Source organism: Labrus bergylta, chromosome 4 (genome assembly GCF_963930695.1).
Source record: "Labrus bergylta chromosome 4, fLabBer1.1, whole genome shotgun sequence".
NCBI classification, from domain to species: Eukaryota; Metazoa; Chordata; class Actinopteri; order Labriformes; family Labridae; genus Labrus; species Labrus bergylta.
The window spans coordinates 16,604,536-16,627,060 of record NC_089198.1 but is presented as its reverse complement, the minus strand read 5'-3'; the positions used below and the strand labels follow the sequence as shown (position 1 = coordinate 16,627,060).

Here is a 22,525-nt window from a genome sequence, read left to right as displayed (position 1 = left end):
GTTTAAGTGACTCTCTGTGTTCCTGCAGACAGCCTCAAGCGGACACTCAACAATCTGCAGGATTTTTAACTTCCGCCTTGGCTTAATTTTTGAAGGCCAGAGGTTGCCGCTCGCTATAAGCATTAGCATGTTGTCACATTGAGCATGTTAGCATGTGCCACTCTTTTTTCAATCTCAGACACATGTCATAAACCCACAGATTATTTCACATAAATCACAGGGAAGTCAACAGTTTTGATGTTGTGCTTTCTACAGTTATTTAACCCAAATTAATGCAGCTATAATGTTATAATGACTTCACTGCGGCTAATAAATCTCATCGAGAGGAGCTCATGACTGTATGGGAAAGAAATGTCCTCATTTTCCCGTAATGCCGCTAAATCCCATTAAAACACTGTTTTGTGTCCTATAAAACTATGATCTGTTGGTTGCCAAAGTAAAGGTAATTATAAGATCAGGGTTTGCAGGATGTAAACTCAGGTTCTTTCTTTGTGTAAAGCCAGCGAGCGTCTCACGTCAACCCCAGCTGGACTTGTTTATCTGTTATGGAGAAAGCCCTGTGTTGTAGGATCTGACTTTATAAGCCAGTTAATGATACATTATTCTGTATACGTATTCATGCACAGGATATTGTCAACAACATGACTCCCAAGAAAAAGGTTAAGGAGAAAGCTTACTCTAGGATGCTGGAAAGGAGGCTCCGGCCAATTGTCGAACCTCGGATACAGGAGGAACAATGTGGATTCCGTCTTGCTGTGGGACAGTGGACCGGCTCTCTACCCTTGCAGGGCTTCTTGGGGGAGCATGGGAATTTGGTCATCCAGTCTACATGTGTTTTGTGGATTTGGAGAAGGCTTTTGACTGTGTCCCTCGGGGGATCATGTGGGGGGGTACTGCGGGAATATGGGGCCCCGGGGCCGTTGGTACGAGCCATCCGGTCCCTGTATGAGTGAGAGCTGTGTCCGCATCCTCGGCACAAAGTCAGACATGTTCCCAGTGCGTGTTGGCCTCCTCCAGGGTTGCCCCTTGTCACCGGTCCTGTTTGTGATCTTCATGGACAGGATCTCAAGGAGCAGCCGGAGGGAGAAGGGTTTCCAGTTTGGGGACCTCAAAATCTCGTCTCTGCTTTTTGCAGATGACGTGGTTTTGTTGGCTTCCTCAAACTGGGACATCCAGCAGGCATTGGGGCGGTTTGCAGTCGAGTGCGAAGCGGCGGGGATGAGGGTTAGCACCTCCAAGTCTGAGGCCATGGTTCTCTGCCAGAAAATGGTGGATTGCTCTCTCCGGGTGGGGACTGAGTCCTTGCCCCAAGTGGAGGAGTTCAAGTATCTCGGGGTGTTGTTCACGAGTGAGGGTTGGATGGAGCGTTAGATTGACAGACGGATTGGCTCGGCGTCAGCAATAATGCAGGCGTTGTGCCGGACCATTGTGGCGAAGAGGGAGCTGAGCCTGAAGGCAAAGACCTCAGATAAGCGGAAGAAAATGGATGGATGGATGGATGAAAAATATGTTTTGTACTTTCAATTGCAGGTGCGCTGTTCATTGAAATACTGTGTGTATTTTTAGGCTTTTTTCTGTTGCTCTGAGAGAGGAAGTGCAAGTAGATCAACCCCCACACACCGGCCTTTTTGTTTCACAAAATCACAATGCAGTGAGGAACTAATGTGTGAAAATGTCTTCTCTTCACAGCAGATTTTCATTGGCTAAAGAGTAACTTATTCTGTGCAGAAAAAATGCACTTGTGTGGTTTATGGTGAGCATGAAAAACTGACTTCTTTGTGACTCAAATATAATTTTTGGCCTCAGGAAGTTCCCTTCAAGGAAACCATGATTTTGCAGCTGCAGACGCAAACAGTGCCACACAACCACAGCGTACACCTGCAAGGGTGGAAGTGAACCTAACCCAAACTGGGTTTTTTTCACACTCAAGAAAAACATGCCGTCCATAGCAACAGGCCATGCCCTCCAACAATCCAGGGGAACCTACAAGACATGAGAGGTCAGGAGCTCCCAGGAAAATATATGGTTAGTGACTGAGATTTACAGATAGTGACATGCAGTAATATGATGTGAAAGCACAGAGTGAGAGAGAGAGAGAGAGAGAGAGAGAGAGCGAGAGAGAGAGAGAGAGAGAGAGAGAGATACAGCAGGAACTCAATGTGCCAGTTCCCCCAATAACAGAATAGTTTTGAGTATGGGCAAGGTAAAGCTTTGTGTATTCAATTTAAGTGTGTTAAAGCTAGAAATGCCCAATCAGAGTTTTTACCACTAAGAAAAGGTGTTCCACATGGATCAGTTTTCGGCCCTGATTTTTTTTAAACATTTGTGTAAAAAAATAGTGTTTTTCATAACTGACAGTAAAATCTATCTCAAAGCAAATGATATTTATATTATGTTTGCAGACTCCTTATACTGTACTATTTAGAACCAAAACAACTGTCTTTCAGTGCTCTTTTGAGTGCTATCAGCCTTAAATTACTAGTAAATTGTAAAATATTTATATGGGGCTTTTGTGCCTTTATTTGAGAGACAGGACAGTAAATAGAGTCAGAAATCAGGGAGAGAGAGTGTTGAATGACCTGCAGGAAAGGAGCCACAGGTCGGATTTAAACCAGCTAAGGCCACCCTCATTCGTGGACTTCAGCCTCTGATCATTAGGTGCAGACACTCACTACAAAGCTAACTGCGCCTCCCAGAAAAACCTAATTAATGCTAAACTTCATTGCAAATTAGGGAAACTTATGTGATTTTGAAGGCTTAGATAAACGGTAGAATAAATTCTGACTCAGGTATACAGAAGCAAACAACTAGCAGCTCCTGTATGGTTTACAGGACCTAACTCACTCTTTCAGATATATGAACACTTTCTTTGATCCTGCCTTTTTTAACTTGAATATTATCAGTTGCCGCCTTCAGCGCACCGCATCATTTTCCCAGAATCAATATCCTTATCAGTGTCCCACCCTTTAGCTCTGCAGGGGGAAGACCACTGACTTCACAATCTACAGTTTGTAGGCACATTATTATCATCTTGCAACAGTCCCCACTGAACACTTGTCCGTCATCACTATCAACATTAGTGTCGTGAGAGACGGGCTGAATTTCATGAGGCGAGAAATTCAACGGGATGAAATTTCCACCAACCATTGTGAAACCTTACAGTAAAAACAGATAATAAGTAGCTGGTATTTATGGAGACAATACTCAGTGGCACACAACGGCATTTATGTGTGTTTCCTTATTATGTGCAAAGTATTCGGAACTGAAGCTTATGAGGAAGTCAGTTAAACAGGGATATGAAAAGGCCAAATATATTTAAACACAAAATCTCAAACAATATTTGTCCTAAGTTGTTGCTCTATATATTTAAATGTTGAATTATACATGAGCAGATGCAACAATGGATGATGCAATCCACATTCTGGATGAGGTCAGCAGGGGTCCCAGGGTGGGTCTTTCTGTCATGCTGCAGGCGAATGATATCGTATCTGACAAGCAGCAGCGACAAGCACACGCACACAAGGTTTGGCTCCAAAAGACTTTGACATTTTGGGTTGGTCATTTCACCTGCCTAAACAATCATGGGTCAAATCATGCACGTTTTTCAATCTATCCTTTCATTTGTTCTAATTTTATTTTCCAACTTAAATGCGAGACTTGCTTGTGATTCTGGTTATGACACTTTGGTATTTCCACTTCTGATTATTCTGTTTCAACCTCTCCAAACCATATTGTTTTCCCCCAGTTAAAAGACAGAGTATTGCACAAATATAATAACAAACCTCCTGCAAACCTCCTCTACCATCCTACAAATAAAAGGGAAAATGAATGACTGTTTAAAGCTGTATAGTATAGTTGCAGCTAAGTAGAACAACAGTGAACACTAGTGGTGGTACCAAGAACAACACTAAGAGTGAGGTAAAAAAATATTTATTGGACAAACATGTTGGCCTCAAAAACTATTTTAGCAACAGAAAATTTGCTTCAACTCAACAACCATTTGTTCAAGCAGGCCAACAAACTGACAAAAACTAACATTCATACACACACACACACGCACATCTGCAAACATGTTGGATACGATCAGTTTTAGTGGCTGGGTCTGAAGGGGAATGGCATCCCCGTCATGAATGGCTGAGCGGGGTACTGAGCGTGAGAGGAGGGATGGGGGGCTAGAGGTGTGTGTGTAGGGAGTACAGGGTGTGGAGGGTGTGCAGGGTGTGGAGGATGTGTGGGGTGGGAGGCGATTGGGGAGTGAGCAGCGTGGGGACTGAAGGCCAGAGGAGGAGTGTGGATGTTGTTATAGTACATCACCGGGCCTGACAACACCAACTGGAGCAAACTGGAGACAGAAATACATAAAAAATGACACAGCGAAAAAAAGAGAAATCAACAACCACAATTAAACTTTAGTACGCTATCACATACCCAATACCTAGGAAATTCTTAACTGCATTTTCAAAGGTTAAGTAGCCTGAAATGGACTTACAAATACCATTTTAATGCTTTGACCTTAACTTATATCACATAACTGAAATCAGTATTTTAAAATATATATATTAAATGATCTTGTGAGTTATGCAGACCATGAACCAAGGCACAAACTTGGCTTGTTCCTCCCAGTCGGACCTTTTTATTTATGACAAAAATCATTCTCTATTCTACTATTTAACTATTGTTTTGTAGCTTAAACCAAGAAACCAGAGGGATTGGTGACAAAGCAAGTGTACAGTTAGTGGTTCTTACTTGTTGTGTGGAAGGCGGGAACAGATGGCTCGCAGGTCCTCTGTGGAGGAGACAAGGCAGCATGAAAAAAATAAGATCGTCACGGCATCAACAGACAAAACATATGACTTTGTAGTTTATTTCTATCATAACCAACTGCAGGTTTCGATCTAATAAGATGAGGTCTTTGTTGAGGATTATGGGAAGGCTCATGTTCTTTACAGTGTCAATCTCCTAATATATTTGAAGCCCTTGAGCTATTTTGTATTATGTATTAGTTTGTTTGTACTGACACTTGAGTTTGGCCACTGCCTACTTGGTTCATCCTTTTCCCTATACAAATAAACATTAAAATAACAATATTAAAAAATTATGCTACTAGGCTGAAACTCAATTTTAACTAAAAAAAAAAAAATATGGCAAGGGATGTGGATGCTGTACAGATAGATTATGTTTAAAATGTAGTATCTGTCAACGGGGCAGTTGACAGATACTGACTAGCCATCATTCTGTTAAATTCTGTTAAAATGCCTTTTTGTTTTATGTTAGTCTACAACATAATAGAAAATATGAAGACCTTTCTTTTCAAAACATGGTGAATGCCAAGACTCTACCTGGTCATATAAAGGTCAATAAATCAACTTGTGAGAGGGGAGTCAGAGATGTCAGTATGAAATCAATCTTACCTCTCGAGCAGAGCAGCGCTCCATTGGCCATCGCCACCTGCAGGGCTTGTGCGAGCCGATCCAGGGTCAGCTGGGACAGTGAGTGTGTATCGGCGGATGATGTGTGTGTGTGTTTGTCTGCCTGGTCCAACAGCCTGGAGAGGTCTGAGGTCAGAGCAGCCAGGGACTCCACCTGAAGCAGTGCCAGGCGGCCGAAAAGCCCCTTCTCATTTAGTATACTGGGCAAAAGCATGAAGACCTGAATGTGGTAGATGGACAACAGGTTGATTATATTCACTGTTTAAGTAAGAATTTTGTAAGTTTTTCACATATAAATGTATATTATATCTCTACGTAAAACCACACACCTGCAGGACACTCAGATGGAGCCCAGAGAACAGAGGCCCCACCTCCGGCTCGCTCTCAGTGGTGCCGTTTGTTAACGCCGGCTTCTTTTCCTCCCTGTATGTCAGCGGTGCTTTGACGCACCAGCGCATCAAGCCGCCTAAAGGTGTGACATCCAGTGAGCTGATTGGCTGGCTCCCAGAGAGGGGCGCGTTCAGGAAAGTGATGAGGACCAGACGAGGGTCATCTTGGATCCACGACACGATCATCTGGAGGAGTTCTAGGGGAGGGGTTAGCTCCTCTAAAAACAAACACACACACACAGACAATAATGGTTCAAATGATTCCCAAACATTTCAAGAACATGTTTTGGAAGTTAAGCCGACCTTTTGCACAGATTCATTTGTTTTGGATCATTATTTAATTCTGTATTTTTGAAACAAAGTACCTGAGGTGAGGTCATAGAGGGTGGTAACTGCAGTGATGAACTGGCAGCAGAAGCGTGGGCTTGCACTGTGAATGTTCTGCAAGGTGGGCACTGAGCCTGGCACCAAACTACAATAGTCATCTACAAGTACCTGTGCCAAACGCACACAGTACACTCTGTGGGTTCTCTGCAAGACAAAAACATAATCAAAAGGTACATTATCAGTACATCTGTAATACAAACCATGTTTCCACAAGAGAAGGACTAAGAGGCTTATATCACACATAAAGTACCTCACGGACTTCAACTGAATAAATACATTGCCTTTAGCTTTGATTACGCCACGCATTCGCTGTGGCATTGTTTCGATAAGCTTCTGCAATGTCACAAGATTGATTTCCGTCCACCGTTGCATTCATTTTTCACCAAGATCTTGTATTGATGATGGGAGAGTCGGTCCACTGCGCAAAGTCTTCTCCAGCACATCCCAAAGATTCTCAATGGGGTTAAGGTCTGGACTCTGTGGTGGCCAATCCATGTGTGAAAATGATGTCTCATGCTCCCTGAACCACTCTTTCACAATTTGAGCCCGATGAATCCTGGCATTGTCATCTTGGAATATGCCCGTGCCATCAGGGAAGAAACAATCCACTGAGGGAATAACCTGGTCATTCAGTATATTCAGGTAGTCAGCTGACCTCATTCTTTGGGCACATAATGTTGCTGAACCTAGACCTGACCAACTGCAGCAACCCCAGATCATAGCAGTGCCCCCCACAGGCTTGTACAGTAGGCACTAGGCATGATGGGGTGCATCACTTCATCTGCCTCTCTTCTTACCCTGATCACTCTGGAACAGGGTAAATCTTCCTTCTAGTTTTTAATAATGTGTTGGACAGCTTTTTAACCCAATTTTAGTAGTTTCTGCAATCTCCTTCGATGTTTTCTCTGCTTGATGCAAGCCAATGATTTGACCCTTCTCAAACAGACAACCACAGGATGGGTCTTTCAACATAGTAGTTTAAGAAATGAGAAGCTACTCATTGCATCAGTTGGGGTTAAATAACTTGTTGCCAGCTGAAACATAATCGCCCATGCAGTTATTATCCAATGGGAGGCTCTTACCTATTTGCTTAGTTAAATCCAGGTGGCGACTTTTGCCACAGGCAAGTGTATAAAGAAATGTGCACTGTCCCTGTAACTTCAGCAGTATAAAAATAAAAAAATAATGAAGATCAAGTGTGTTTTTCGTAAGAATCCTCACCTGTAACCAGGTAGCAGCACATTCCAAGATAGGCACCCTGCCCACAGCGATTGCCATGGAGACCAGCTTGCTCAACAGTGCCATCCGGCTCTCGTCTGCCTGGTTGCCTTGGAGACTGAATAGGGCGGAGAACATTAGCTGACGGACAGTATCACGGCTCTGCTCCTGGAAACAGCTGCACATGATCTCCAACAGCTGGAGCTCCTGAAGAGCGCTCATCCTCTGACAGAAGGGGGAAAAAAAGAAAATACTATTTATGAGCTGTCTTTGATGCGTTCATATGCAGTGTTATCGGTGGAAACGCATGTCGGGGGTCATGTCTTACCCTGGCTGGAGTGCTTCTGTCTTTAGGTGCATGCAGGATGAACTCCTCCACCAGCTCCAGGGTTTTGGAGTCGACCTGAGGAGGCTGCCTCCCGGACTGCACCAGGTTACAGATGTAGATGTCCAGGTGATACAGCAGCTCCTTGGCTGCACTGAGCACATCGCGAGGCAGCAACGACTGACGGATGTCACCCATCACCACCTTTCACAGACCAAAACAAAGGTTGCAAAAAAAAAAAAAATGTACGGACTCCATTGTAAGAGAATGTGTAGTGTTCAAAACTGTCTCATAAAGATGATCGACAATGTCTTAATGGTGAATTAAATGTCATTTTCATCAATAAACTGTATGCAGCATGGGAAAATGAAGTAGGTTTGTCTTTACGAGTCTTAAAATGCTTTGATGAGGATGCTCAGATGCATCTAAACGCAAACAAAGCACCTCTGTTTATATTTCACTGTTTATGAATCAAGCAAAACAGCAATGCATAGGAAACCGATACACATGACCAACTTTAATGTTACATGTCTTTATCTCAGTCTTTTTTATTCATGGGCTCACAGGTTAAACACTTTTCAAGTGGAGCAGCTTCAGTCGGTCTCCTCCATCCTGACACACTTAGCGTTAGCGAGCTTAGCTAAAAATACTATTTACTTTTCTTCACTACAACTTTCATGTGCGTCACTTATAATCACAGTGGACACTCAAAGAAAACACGTGTTTTATCACGCTCTCACCTCTTAAAAAACGAGCTCTTGATACTCTTAATAAATGAGTTGGTTACAGGACAAGTAGATCTCCAAACGACAACGGGACCACTTCCGGTGTTTCTACGGAGCCTTGTGAAGGACAGAACACCTGCCATTGACTTCTCCTGAGGAATCAGCGCATGTGCTGTTTGGCCAATGTCAACAAAGATAAAGATTCATCTTTAGTTTTACTGGAAGTTATTTTAACCATTATGACATTTTAAGGTTTTCAAAACTAAATAAATAACATTGATGGTCAACTCACAATTCATTATCTTGCTATAAAAAAAATATTGTTGGCTTTAAATAGAATTCAATGTGCAGACTCTGTATATTTACATTTTATATTGACGTTTTCTACATGAGAAATTGATAGGCCTAATATAAATAAACTCTTTTTTTCCCCACAGGGACCCATGTTTGTGTATATGATATGATATATATTATTTACATGATGTTATATTATTTAATATGCTATTATTTATATTATATTGCAATAAACTATATACAAAAGTAGCCTGAGTTTAGGTGATAAGAAAACCACGTTGTCCATTCCTTAAGGCCTAACAATATATTGAATATCATTTGTAGGTAGCATATAAATATTCAATGTGCAATCCCTGTTTTTAATATGAATTTTCCTTAGGATGCTTATTTGTGCCAATTACAGTCCTGTTACGTGGAGTTTACTATGCGGCCAGGAGAGCACCCCTTGACTTGTCAAGTCATCATGTTATAACCTTTTAACCTTATAACAACTTTTTGTTATATAACAAACGGACCCAAATAATATAGACCTTATCAAATATTGCATACTGTTGCAAAGCTATATTTTTGTGATTTACAATATTTTTAGTAGGCTATATTTTTCATATTTTCGACACAGTAATCCTTTATAATCTAGGCGCGCGCCTGTTAGGCTCGTGGAGAAAAAAGGAAACAGTGGTGCACTCAGTGTCGCGCGCTCCCGACAGCACTTCGCTCTTGCACTTTCTGCCGTCCCGCCGACTGATTCCAAGCAGCCCGCAAGATGACCATCAACACCCTGGCTAAAGAGGGCTGGAACCGGGAGCAAATGGCGTGCTTTCGAAAGGTAATACTGACTCACTCTGCCTCATTTCTTCTTTTTTTTTTTAAATATATATTGTGTGACATATTATATTGAAGATGTGAGCATGATTCCGAAAAATAAACACACATGAACACAACCCAGGATAAATCAAGTTATAAAAAGGAAGAATTTTTCAAATCTGTCCTGTTCTTTTGAACGTATGACTTTGTATGTGTGTTTAAAGTGTTTTTTTTTTTTTTTTACTGTGTGTCTGCAAGCAGGTGTGTGCATCTCTGTGTGTGACTTCATGTATGTCTTTTTGCGTGTGTGTGTGTGTGTGTGTGTGTGTGTGTGTGTGTGTGTGTGTGTGTTCTCTGACAGATGGAGAAAGTGATTGTGGCCATGCAGGACCCTGACATGGGCATGAAGATGAGAAACCAAAGGCTCCTTATTACAGTCATACCACACGCCATGACAGGTGTGTGTGTTTGTGTGTGTGCCTGCATGTCAGTGTGCATCAGCATCTGCGTGGACTTGCACTTTGCAGCCAGTGTTTGAGTCCCAGAGGTCATGCATAATGCAGCAGTGGACTTGGGAGAAGACTGTGTGCTTTGCAGAGTAGAGTGAAAAACTTTGTCTATTTTTCTTGTCTCTTCTCTAACTCTGGCTCTCTTTTCTTCAGGCCGGGATGTAATTGACTGGCTGATGCAGAAATACAATATCGGGGAGGAGGGTAAGCAGCTTTATCGATGTATAAATTACATGTAGAGAGAGAGAGAGAGGGAGAGAGAGAGAGACTATTTTCTGTGATTCTCTTCCTCAGTGTGACTGGTTTGTTGTGTGGTTGCTAGTGTGTTGCCAGGATATGGAGCTTTCTCTCGAGCTGACGTGGTAGTGATGTGTTTGTGAGTGTATTATGGGGGATGCTGTTTCCAGTAAACAAGAACTGGGGTCAGCCTCAGAGGATCCCAGTTTGATTAACTCACCTGATGATCTGCGTTTGATTAATGTCCCTGTGGAGTTTAGCACCTCAGGATACTTTGCCGCACTTGAATTAGAAGTTGGAAAAAAGGAGTCTGATGGTCCCTGTGGCCTCAGAGCAGACTAAAAGGAGGAAGGAGAGAAGTCAGTCAGGGAGGGGTGGAGAGAGAGAGAGAGAGAGAGAGGGCGAGAGATTGTGTGTGTGGTAAGAGCTGATTAAAATGCATGGCACAGCTTTTTTTGGAAGCTGTCAGTCATTAAAGTAGGGCTCTTAAACAAATGAGGAGGGACTGAAGATTGATTATGCTTTCATCCCTGGAACAAAGTGTTGTTTTGAGAGCGACTGCTGACAGGGTGCATTTTTTTTTTTTAAATAAAATGTATGACTCATTTTGGTGCACAGTATTTTATACTTATTTTATTCCCTGATGCCAAAATATTACTTATTCTTCCTGTCGGGTATGAGAGCCCTAACCAATAGCTTCTTCTTTGGACAGTCATAAATAAAACCCTTATTCATATGTTTCTAACTCAGCATAGCTTAGTGTAACTTGTCAACCATCAAGAATAACTTGTTTATTTTTTCAAATCTTCCAATTACATTTTGTCCTACCAGGTAATAATTTATTATTTTGAGTATATCTCAACAAAAGTGTGACAAAAACATCTGTATATATATATATATATATATATATATATATATATATATATATATATATATATGGAAAACACTGTTCCTCCCATTTAATTGGCTTTTCAAAGGTTACACAGTCTTATAATGCTGCTCTTCTCAGTTATCGCTAAATGGTAATGTACTTTAAATAAAATAATGAACCAATCATTTTTGATCATTTAAGCATCAAAAAGTAAAAGGCTAATAAAAGCTCAGTTATTAAACTTTACATATCACATCTAACCCTTGCAAGATTATTTACATAGCCCAATCATTAATCCACCATGAGAAAACAGTGGCAAAGTAAAAAAAAAAAATCCTTTTAGCAGGCAGAAACCTCAAGCAGAGCCAGAGTCATTGGTGGATGGGCATCTTCCATCAGCTGCTGGGCCTCAGAAGTGGGAAAGGGTAGAAAAAGAGAGAAAAGGAGAACAAGTTAACTTTAGTTGGACTTATAAATTATGTTATACAATCATTGCATGGATAGTCATCCTTGTGACTACACGTTGCCACATTCTCGCTGCATTTAAGACATTTGAGCACTAATGACATCAAACACCAGTTTACTGGAGCCTTGTTCTTTTGTTCGCTTGAATAAGAAATCCAGATTAAACTTGAATTTTACAGCCCTGACAACCACCTTGTTAAACTTAAATGTTTGATCCTTGTGTGTGTTTTTTAACAGAGGCACTTCACATTGGTAACATGCTGGTGAAATACGGATATATTTACCCCCTAAAGGAGCCCAGATCCCTTGTTTTAAGGCCTGATGAGTCGCCTTACCGCTTCCAGGTAAGTTTCTCATGCAGTAAATCCACTCGTTCTACTCACTCTCCCTCTTCTCGGATTTAAAAAACAAAAACACTTTGGACTTTTAGTCACTTTCTCTCTATCACTGTCCATCTCCCTTTCTCACTCTCACTCCATTAGCCCACCCCCTAATCCCCCATCCATCTGCCACTCTGCTGCCACTTTTCCATCAGCTGCTGCAGCACTATCAATTTATATCATTAATGACTGAATATGAAAACTGCTTTTCTCAGACTCCTTACTTCTGGACTAGTACCCGCTGGCCTGCCTCAGAGCTGGACTATGGTAAGGCAATGCCAACAACAAAGTGAAGGGTGAAGGTTAATAACATGCCTATTTCAGTACAAAGAGGGCTTGTTATGTAATATCCATTCAATTTCAAGATTAGGCATCATCTTTCCATCTTTTGTGACATGATTAAATGTGACAAACTATCTATAATTCTAAGCAAGGAAGCTTTTACGTAAAATACAGCTGTACTTGCGATCGTCCTGATAAGAGTAAGAATGACTTTTAGGTAATAAGACACAGATTAGAGCTAAAATCTTTAAAAATAAACATTTTTTCGTCTTATTTCTTGTTAGCAATCTACTTGGCTAAAAAGAATATAAGAAAACAAGGAGAACTGATGGAATATGAAAAGGTAAGCAAATGTGTCTTTCTAAATAAAGAGCGAGTGAGTGTGTACATGTGTTATGAATTTCCCAGTGGTAAGTGTGCAGGCCCATGGCGTTATTCTACATTTTCTCAATTCTTACCGCAGTGTTCTTCCTTCCTCCCCTCTCTCTCTTTTTAGGAGCGGTACAGTGTGTTGCACAAGAGGATCAACCACACCTGGGACTTTGTGGTGATGCAAGCCAGAGAGCAACTCAGGTGAACTCGCACACACATCCAGCCACACAAACTCACACACATATCCTTCCGCACACACACAAACTTACAGTGTGATTCATGTTTAGAGCATCCAAACAGAGGAGGAAGGCGGACCGCATTGTTCTTGAGTGTCAGGAGCAGGCCTACTGGCTCATCAACAGAGCCCAGGTATGTTCACTACAACTCTGCTCTAGTCTGTATTATATTAGCAAACTATGCTATACTGTATTATACTGTATTATACTGTATTATACTGTACTACACGAAAAGTAGTTTGAACATTCGTAGGAATACTGAAAATAAACTACCATGTACACAGTTCACATACAAGTTGAACATCTTATTACCCCATGTAAGTTCTCTATATTCTTGCACATCAGTATCTGAAAGGGTATTATAATATGATAGATAATAGTATAATATTGCAGGAGTGGTTGTGTGTGTCATTATGATCTACTGGGAGCAGACTTGGTTAAAGAGTCTTACTGCAGCAGGCAGGAAGGACCTGTGGTTTCCTCCTTTACACACAGGTAGCACAGCCTATCACTGATGGAGTTGCTCAGTGCTGTTACTGTACCGTGCAGTGGGTTGTGAAATGTTCTTCATGAAGGAGGACAGCTTTGCCATCATTCACCTGTCCCCAACGCTTCACAAGTTCGTCCAGACTGTTCCTGTTTGCAGCCATGATGCTCCAGCAGACCACTCTGTACAGGATGGCTGATGCCACCACAGAGTCATAAATAGTCCTCACGAGTGTTTCCTGAACTCTGAAGGACCTGAATCTCCTCAGCAGATGGAGTCTGCTCCGGCCGTTCTCATAAAGTGTGTTGAAGTTGTCAGTTTAGTCTCCTTGGATGTTCACGGGTGTGGTATGACTGTGACTGCGAAAATCCAGCACCAGTTCTTGGATTTTACCTGCCTTGTTGTGGAGGCAGTTCCACTGGCACCAATCCACAAAATCCTGGTTCAGTTCTCTGTACTCCCCCTTGGCTGATACGCAAACTGCAGCGGGTCCATTGATTAGCTCGCCAGGGTGCGCAGATGGTAAAGGACCAACATCTCCAGGGTCTTCATCAGGTTGGATGTCAGTACCACCAGCCTGTAATGGTTGAAGTCATTGGGTCGTGAGGTCTTGGGCTCCGGTACCGCGTAAGGGTGTGTTCCGAGGCTGTGGTAATCTCCCCAGCTTCAGGCTCATGTTGAAAATGTCCCCCATAACCCAGCAAAACTGGTCTACGCAGGATTTGTGCAGCCTGGAGCTGATGCCATCCAAATCAAGCCTTTTTGACTTTTAGCCCCCTCTGTTCTCTGTTCCTCTGGGCTGTTGAAAGGGCAAGTTTGAGCAGGGGGACTGTGTGCTGGTAGTGGTGGATGTAGGAGGAGCAGTGAGTTTGTAGGGGGATGTGAGGGTGCTGTAGGGTGCAGTCAGCAAGGGGGCTGTGGGGTCAGACAGTGGTGGTTGCATCAGGAGGGAATGGGTAGGGCAGGGGTCATCAACTACATTTGTACAAGGGCCATCTTTTTTTCTTGACAGACACTGGTGAGGGCTGGACTTTAAAATATGCTCGCACGTAAGCGTGACAGCTGTCAACCCCGGTATGAAGAAGTTGGTGTCGCTTATATTTCAGCCTTGATTTTACTTGTATGTTTATTGTTTTAATCCCTCGAGATAATTGATATCCTTGATGCAAACTATACATTACTAAACTATACTATATAATACCATACCACATTACTCTACACTACTCTGTGGTAGGTTGAAGATCAAATGGCCTTGGATTTACTCGTGTATGTTCCCTTGAAGAGGAAAAAACGTCCAAAAAACTGATAAAACAAATTCCTTTAGTCCACAGTTTTGTTAAATAATCTTACAGGATGTTCAAAGTCAAGTTCTCCTAATTAACAAACTACACTATGGTGAGGAAACGATGTGGCTCGATCCTTAATTGATCCTCAACTGCCTGAATCACTTCTTACCCTCCCACAGCACTAAAGAGCTCTCTCTCTCTCTTAAAGTGACGGTAACCTACCTCACTGCTCTAACAGTAATACCATACTGTTTTCAACTTTACAGAACATCCATCTTAAATCCACATGAATTCAATCAAAATACTTTTAAGTGACTTTTAACATATTTTATACCTGAACTTATAATGAAATCCTAAAATAAAAGATTAACTTTCAAACAAAACGACAGACTGCTTATTTATGTACTTTAACATGTATGAATGTAACTTGGCTCCTACATATACACCATGTTTTGCTATGCTAAACAATACTTTTCTGAACTCTGTTACAAACTACAGAAATATATTTAACAGTATTTAAAACATTTAGATGTCCCACCAATGTTCACTCGCAGTCCCTTCTGCCTCCTCCATGAAATATTCAACCCATCTGGTAAAAGCTGCAGCTTTCAACAGAAAAAACAGAGAGAGGGAGAGAGAGAGCAAGAGAAACAGAGAGAGGGAGAGAGAAAGAGAGAGCAGGAGAAACGGAGAGGGAGAGAGAAACAGAGAGCAGGAGAAACAGAGAGGGAGAGAGAAAGAGAGAGAGGGAGCAGGAGAAACAGAGAGGGAGAGAGAAAGAGAGGGAGGGAGCAGGAGAAACACAGAGAGAGAGAGAGAGAGAGAGAGGGAGCAGGAGAAACAGAGAGGGAGAGAGAAAGAGAGAGCAGGAGAAAAAGAGAGAGGGAGAGAGAAAGAGTGAGCAAGAGAAAAAGAGAGAGGGAGAGAGAAAGAGTGAGAAAGAGAAAAAGAGAGAGGGAGAGAGAAAGAGTGAGCAAGAGAGAGGGGGAGAGAGAGATAGGGAGAGGGAGAGAGAAATAGAAAAAGAGAAACAGAGAGAAACAGAGAGAAACAGAGAAAGGGAGAGATGAATAGAAAGAAAGAGAAACAGAGAGAGGGAGAGAGAAATAGAGAGCAGGAGAAACAGAGAGAAAATGTATATCACATTTCACCTTTTTAGTAGCCTCTTAACACTACAAGTCCATCTGATACTTAGAAAGAGAGAAAGAGAGAGAGAGCATGATGGGAAAAGAAGGAAATACAAGATGAAGTGGAGCAGTACTGAAGAGGGACATGGAGGAGAAGGAGGAGAAGGGGAGGGTTTGGAGGAGGGACTCCATCTTGTCTTGCTCTTATGAATTAGGGACATGGATATGGAGAAAAAGAAAGGAACATGAGAATAAAAGCCAGAGCTAGTGGAGTGGAAGGATAAGTGCTTACTAAAACGCACGCAGACACACACACACACACACACACACACACACACACACACACACACTATATCTATATATATATACAATATGTTCACACCCTAAATGACAAACACACTGTAGCTATAGTTGTAAGAGCACTAATGTGTGTGTATTGTTTTCAGCCTGGGGCACAGAATGTGTTGGACATGGGTCTGGAGAGACCAAATAACTTCAGCTCACGAGTGACTCTGGTTAGTGACATCATCGCATTTCTTTACTTTCTCTTTCATCGGTCTTACCTCTCTAAAAAATAAATATGATACGATGACATGTCTTAAATCCATATTTTCTCCCTTTTTTAAATTTCTTGCTGCTGGGATTTTTCAAAGTAAGTGGACACGTGAGCTGTGCTTTATGTGCTAAGTTTCAGTATAATAATATTTTTGTTACAAGTGTAAATGCTGATTCAGAAGGATCAGCAATATCATTTACACATGGAGGGTCAATATTTGAGTCATTGCCAAAAACATTCTTACAAGCTGTAAAAAAATATATCTTCAGGGATTATGAAATATATACATCTCCAGAAAAAAGGCGACCAGTGCAAACTGGTTAAGAAAAACAGAGGATCGCATATTTGTACGACTGCGAGTTCCTTCTCCTTTTTAAGCAATATAAACATTTTAACTTAGGAAGAGTTTTTCAAGTTGTCTCTTAAAAAAATGAAGAAACCAAAAGTAGCATAACCTACAACCTGAAAGCAATGTGAACGACTAGTGGAGGGTATGTTAAGAAGCATGAACGCTCTTATTCAAAATCAGTTATACCACCAAATGTTGATTTGTGAACTCTTCACATGTTTATAAATGAGTGCTGTGTTGTTTGAAAATGATTAAGAACTTGTTTTTGTTGTATTATTCTCAGTCTGAAACACACTGCATCTTTATGGTTTCTCAACCAGTTGTAATTTTTTGAAAATATTTTATCTGGAGGTTTGGAGCGTTTTTCATTTTATTCCAACACAAACCCATAAACAGTTCAACCTGAGAAAAAAATATTTTTGAGATGGTCTCTTATTTGCTGTATCACAAGCACATATTGTCCCACAGTTCAGAATACATCCTGCTTTAATATTTGAAGCCATTGTTTGTGTAGGTGAACACACAGACATGTGGGGAATGTCTTATGTGACTGATATAACTGTATGAATGTGTAATGCAGTCATTGTGTGACCTAAAGTGATACCTTTGTGTTTCTCTCCACAGAACTAGAACAGCGACTACTACAAAAGTGAGGTATGCATAACTACCATTTGAAGTCAGAGACTGTATAAAAGCTAACGTTGTGTGTGTTTACATCTGTTTTTTTTTTCTTTCTTTCTTTATAGATTGAAACTTGTAAAAGGGCCCTTGGAAGAAATCGTGTAAAGTCATCCATCTGCCTCGAAGGGTATGTGTCACTTCTATGAATGCACACATACAGACACACACACACATGCACACGGGGACTAATGGACTTGATGCTGCCTTAACTGAACTCTACGTCTTTGTACGAACACACACACACACTCACTCACATGCACACAAGGCTTAGTGCTCCCACTATAAGAGCCACTAATGGATGCTTCCCGATGCAACTTGGAATTACTGGCCATTTACTGTTATGATCTGCAGCTCTAATACAATAGTACTGTGTGTATGTGTGTGCATGCCTCTGCATTTGTGTGTGGATACACAGTTTTGTGAAATACAGCGAGCAATACCTGAACCACGACCCCATTATGCAAGGCTGTCTTCCCAGCAACCCGTGGATCTCTGACGACACAGCGCACTGGACAATGAACACCGAAACGTGAGAATACACACCGATACAAACACACGCATAACAAATTCACAACGGCAGCCACTAAATTAGTGAAAGTTTAACCACTTTCAGCTTTTGTGGCATACTATCAGTACGTTAAAAGTTATCACGGCAGTTCGTTATTTGTGCGTCTGTGTACCTAGATGATGTTTGTGTTGATGTTGTGTTTCTGTGAGCAGGGTGACTATACCGACACGTCTACGAGTGGAGCGGTGGAGCTTCAGCTTCATGAAGCTTCTTAATGACTCCTTGGGGAGGCAAGAGTTCATGACATACCTGGAGAAAGAGTTCAGTGGTAAGCAGAAGTGTCACACATTGTCAAACATTTGTTGCCCCTAGGAGAATTTGCCTTGAACCGAGAGCATAAAAACACAATACAAGTGACATAAGACTATAAAACCATATACAGGGCAGCACATAAAAACAAAACCGTTAAAAAAAATCTGAAAAACGTACAAGGAATGTTTTTACATCAGACACAAACATACTCCAAGTCACAACAATGAACAGATCTGACTTGAGTGGTCAAACATCCATAATTAAGGTCCCTGGACAAACGTACTCATGAATGAATATGCTAGCTAATCATAACTTTTCACAAATATTTAATGGGACAATATTATGAAGTGAAGACATTTTATATCCTAAAGTTTAAAAAAATATCCCCCCCAAAAAATCTTTAGACCATTTTCCTGTCCCATTATTGCAATTGTGATATCTCATGAACAGCAGGAAGGAATACTTAAAATACGCCATCAACTGTCCAATCGGACTCAACAATGATTCTATTTTGTTGGTGAACAGTCCCTAACCTAACATGTGGAGGGATTTTTGTTAAATTTATATTTTTCCACAATCGATTTGTGGATGTATTGGCAAAGAAGATCAGTTGAATTACACGGTGAGCTGTGAGGATGAACAAAGTACTGTAGTTAAGAAAGGAGAAGGGTGCGATCAAGTCTGACATGAACAGCTGACGAAGGTTGAGGACACAATGCAGAAAGTCATCCCTGCTGACATGTGAATTACTGCCACGGCGTAAGGTTTTCCAGAGAGGGCAGCCATACAATAGAAAGTTTCTAGTGTGCATCATTTTTGTTTTATGCACCTGCATTCATACCTTGTTATTTGCCTGTCTTCCAGGGGAGAACTTGTGTTTCTGGCAGGCCTGTGAGGACGTCAGACATGGAGAAAGTTCCAAGATCATCGAGAAGGTGGAAGAGATCTACAAGTAAGCGTACTTACGCACACATAAATGCACTCACTTATGAGTACGATCAGATGACAGCTCATCTTTCTGTGTGTGTGAATCAGGACTTTCCTGGCTCCAGGAGCTGCCCGTTGGGTCAACATCGACAGCAAGACGATGGATAAAACTCTAGAAGGGATCAGACGCCCTCATCGTTTTGTCATGGACGACGCACAAATGCACATCTACTTTCTAATGAAGAAGGTCGGAACTCTTCGATCCACAGAGGATCGGGGGGGGGGGGGGGGGGAGGGGCTTAAGTAGTCTTTTAAAGAGACCAATTTGAATGGTGCCTAATGTCTGATGTGGTGCTTTGTAAGGACTCCATTTGCAGCATTTTGTGTTAGCTTTAGTTTGTCCATTGTCTTTTAAAGCAGACCAGTGATGTCGGCATTGTCAAACTAATAACAGGTGAAGTGTTTACCAGCCAGTCACAAGAGCCTTCTTTTGAGATGATAAAAAAGGTTTTTTATAATAGTGATGCGGCTCAGACAAAACCGACTCAAGAATATTAACAGGGTAATTCCTCCAGGGACGATTAGAGCACCAACTACATAATTTTTCTTTCCTCTTTTGATAGACATTAAATTGTTTATGTATTTGATAGATTCAATCAGGGTTTTGATTTCTAGGAGCCAATAGGTATAATTCAGTGTCATCAGCATAATGCGGTTCCATATTATTAATACCCTGTATGCAATATAAACTAAACAGCAGTGGGCCATGTATTGCCTCCTGAGGGACACCATATGTCAACTTTTCTGTTCCTAGGGCCACAAAATGAAAACAACAAAAGGAACTCGATACACTTTATTTGGTCAAAACATACATCCTCTGCTAGTTAGATGTAGACTTTCTTTATTTCTGGTCCAGAAACTAAACTTTTATGCTAAGCTGATGGTAATAACACCACGGGTGGGTTGGATTTTCTTTGATGCATTTGTGATTGTGCTTGTGTGAATAGGACTCTTACCCAAGATATCTGAAGTCTGACCTATACAAGAACATGCTGGCCAAAGCTATTGTACCCCAGGAGACAAAGAAAAGGTACAATTTATCACCATTTACCAGCTCTAATTAAGTACATTCCTTCTCTAAAATTGCACTTCATTTTCCCTCCTTCGGCTCAGTGTGTTCCCCTTCATGAGACGCCAGCGACACGCAAGCCCCTCCCCTGCTCAGGTTGTCACTCATGGGGTGGAGGAGGACGGGCACGCCAAGGGAGGTGGCCAAGCAGGTACCAACTCTGGAGGCGGCTCCCATGTCTGATACTGGGATCAAACAAAATGGGACAGACTCATTCAGTCAAAACTGGTCGCAATAGCGAGAGTTCTGGTCAACTTTTAGTTATAGGTTAAGCTACCTTTTTCACCACTGCAACATTACCAGAGCTAGGACCTCAATGTAAGAGCCTCCTCTAAGAGCACAGGTGTTAATGCATACTTCAGCAGCATCACATCATATTTTTAGAGCATGAGCAGAGAGAAATACGATTTTAGAGCTACAGTTACAGCCTTTACTGCTGCATATTTATCTTTCATCTACATCCCATCTCAGTCCATAAAGTCTATCCTGTTGTTCTTGATATGGCCTCCAAAGTCTTCCTGTGTCCCTCAATAGCTTTTTATACTGAGCCAAGCCTACTATGATTCCTCTAATTATTAAAAGGTTGTTTATAGAGCTATAGAGTTGTAAAATATGTATGTGGTCAAACTTTGCCTCAGTTTTTGTGATATTTGCTTGTTTCTTCATTCCATGTCAAAGCCCCACAGTTTGATTGCTGTTACTTTAGCTTGAGCATGTTTTCATCCCAATAAAATGTCACAATAACATTCAATGTTTTGTTTTTTGTGTGTTAAGCTCTGCATGTTGCAGTAAAACTTAAGTCTATGTGGATCCGTGGTCTGGTTAATATTCCTTTTTTGGTTTTCTTGTTCGTATCTTCTCTGTCTGCTCCGTCTCTTTGTAGCCTTTGGGTCTATTTTTAACCACAGATCTTTTTCATAGTTTATTTCAATATTAATTGAACCCCCGAATGCACACTGAGGGTTTAAGAATTTAGGAAATCAAATGATCAAAGGCTTGTGAAAAAAAAAGGTTTTCAGTTTTTAAATTTCATCATCACTTGAACTGGTAACAGAAGGTTACAGACCTTCAGTAACTCATGCTAAAACAGCTTTCTGAAGCATAAAATCATCTTCTACTTGTATAAAACATCAGCTCAGGTGTCCTATAAAGCCATATATCTGTTGCTCTGCTCTCTGTCTCTTCCACATCTTTAGGTAAAAATATCTCCTTGCATATTTTCTCTCAGGGCTTTATTTATTCATCTGCATCCCTGCATCTATCCTGTAATAGCTGCAGGTTCTTTGACTGGCTCCCTCTCCTGGCTGTATGCTGTCAAGTAGCACAAGAACTTCTTGAACTAACCTTGGAAAAGGTTCATAATAAGTGCTAAGCATATCAACATAAGTTTGGATTTTTCTTTTCCTAAGAGGGCTGACGAGGGGAAATCAGAATTATAAAAGTTAAAACAGTAAGGAATGAAAGATGATTGAGCTGCCGCAGTGTAGGTGTCAGATGAAGTGATTAACATTACGCTGCAGAAGTTAGCCCTATTTTTTTTTTTACATTTTCCTCAGCAAAGACTCTAGATGATGACACATCTGAATGTCAAAACAAAGCAGGATGAGATTTTTGTAAAAGAAAAAGATACTTACAGTTCACAGGAAGAAATCAGCAAGGACAAGAGGTGTGGCTTTGTTTGCAGAGGGCGCCACAATCAACACAAACCAACCGTTCCTCAAAGAAGCTTTAATGTCATTCTGTGAAGAAGACAAGAGAAGATGTTATTTTGTTGATCATGACTCACGTCAGAATGAACTTTCAGTAATAAATGTTTTTTGTCTATGAAGGACATGTTTTCACCACTATTTCCAACGAGCCTCTCTTTGAGGTGTGAAGTCCAGAAAATTACATTTTGTTTTCAGACAAATCAGTCTGTGAAAACAAGTTAAAATATTTTAAAGTACCTGTTTTTAAAATGTAGGGAATTTAGCTCTAACAAAAACACATTAGGGATCAAAAAGTCAGGATATTTCAGTGTTTGCTGTTATTCCACCATCAGAATGACAATGAGCAGTTGGCCTTGATGTTGTGATTGGAGCACTGGTGTGTGACAGCTGTGTTCAACCTGAGTGCTCATCAAATTCACTAATGGAGGATAGCTTCATACAAGCAAATAAATCACACACACACAGGTTTAAATGTGTATTTCTACACGGGGAGCACTTTCTATATTTCCCAGGATTACAATAATCCTCTTC

The 22,525-nt window shown here is 41.2% G+C and overlaps 2 protein-coding genes across 2 annotated transcripts; one reads left to right on the top strand and one right to left on the bottom strand.

Annotated features, from left to right (window-relative positions):
• Positions 1-3,914: 3,914 nt before the first annotated feature.
• ints15 (integrator complex subunit 15) lies at positions 3,915-8,638 on the bottom strand. Its single transcript, XM_020659499.3, has 8 exons — positions 8,489-8,638; positions 7,752-7,952; positions 7,427-7,648; positions 6,184-6,349; positions 5,759-6,036; positions 5,412-5,649; positions 4,747-4,786; positions 3,915-4,342 (listed from the first exon to the last, which is right to left on the bottom strand). The coding sequence occupies exons 2-8, from the start codon at positions 7,944-7,946 to the stop codon at positions 4,090-4,092; spliced, it is 1,392 nt and encodes a 463-aa protein (XP_020515155.1). The 5' UTR covers positions 7,947-7,952; positions 8,489-8,638; the 3' UTR covers positions 3,915-4,089.
• An 818-nt stretch (positions 8,639-9,456) lies between these two features.
• On the top strand, positions 9,457-21,036 carry rgs11 (regulator of G protein signaling 11). Its single transcript, XM_020649119.3, has 17 exons — positions 9,457-9,593; positions 9,933-10,029; positions 10,234-10,284; positions 11,891-11,997; positions 12,249-12,300; positions 12,600-12,658; positions 12,812-12,888; positions 12,975-13,056; positions 16,270-16,338; positions 17,359-17,382; positions 17,475-17,536; positions 17,825-17,938; positions 18,130-18,245; positions 19,094-19,181; positions 19,265-19,403; positions 20,164-20,246; positions 20,330-21,036. The coding sequence occupies exons 1-17, from the start codon at positions 9,531-9,533 to the stop codon at positions 20,466-20,468; spliced, it is 1,422 nt and encodes a 473-aa protein (XP_020504775.2). The 5' UTR covers positions 9,457-9,530; the 3' UTR covers positions 20,469-21,036.
• The last annotated feature ends 1,489 nt before the right edge of the window (positions 21,037-22,525 follow it).

Bases quoted from the DNA above. Each gene is read 5' to 3' on its own strand.
- ints15 (XM_020659499.3), bottom strand. From the start codon at position 7,946: ATGGGTGACATCCGTCAGTCGTTGCTGCCTCGCGATGTGCTCAGTGCA. The intron at 7,649-7,751 runs GTAAGACATGAC...CCCTTCTGTCAG, and splicing joins ACAGAAGCACTCCAGCCAGG to AGGATGAGCGCTCTTCAGGA. The intron at 4,343-4,746 runs GTAAGAACCACT...TTCTGTCTCCAG, and splicing joins TCCCGCCTTCCACACAACAA to TTTGCTCCAGTTGGTGTTGT.
- rgs11 (XM_020649119.3), top strand. From the start codon at position 9,531: ATGACCATCAACACCCTGGCTAAAGAGGGCTGGAACCGGGAGCAAATG. The intron at 17,383-17,474 runs GTATGCATAACT...CTTTCTTTATAG, and splicing joins GCGACTACTACAAAAGTGAG to ATTGAAACTTGTAAAAGGGC. The intron at 19,182-19,264 runs GTAAGCGTACTT...TGTGTGAATCAG, and splicing joins AAGGTGGAAGAGATCTACAA to GACTTTCCTGGCTCCAGGAG.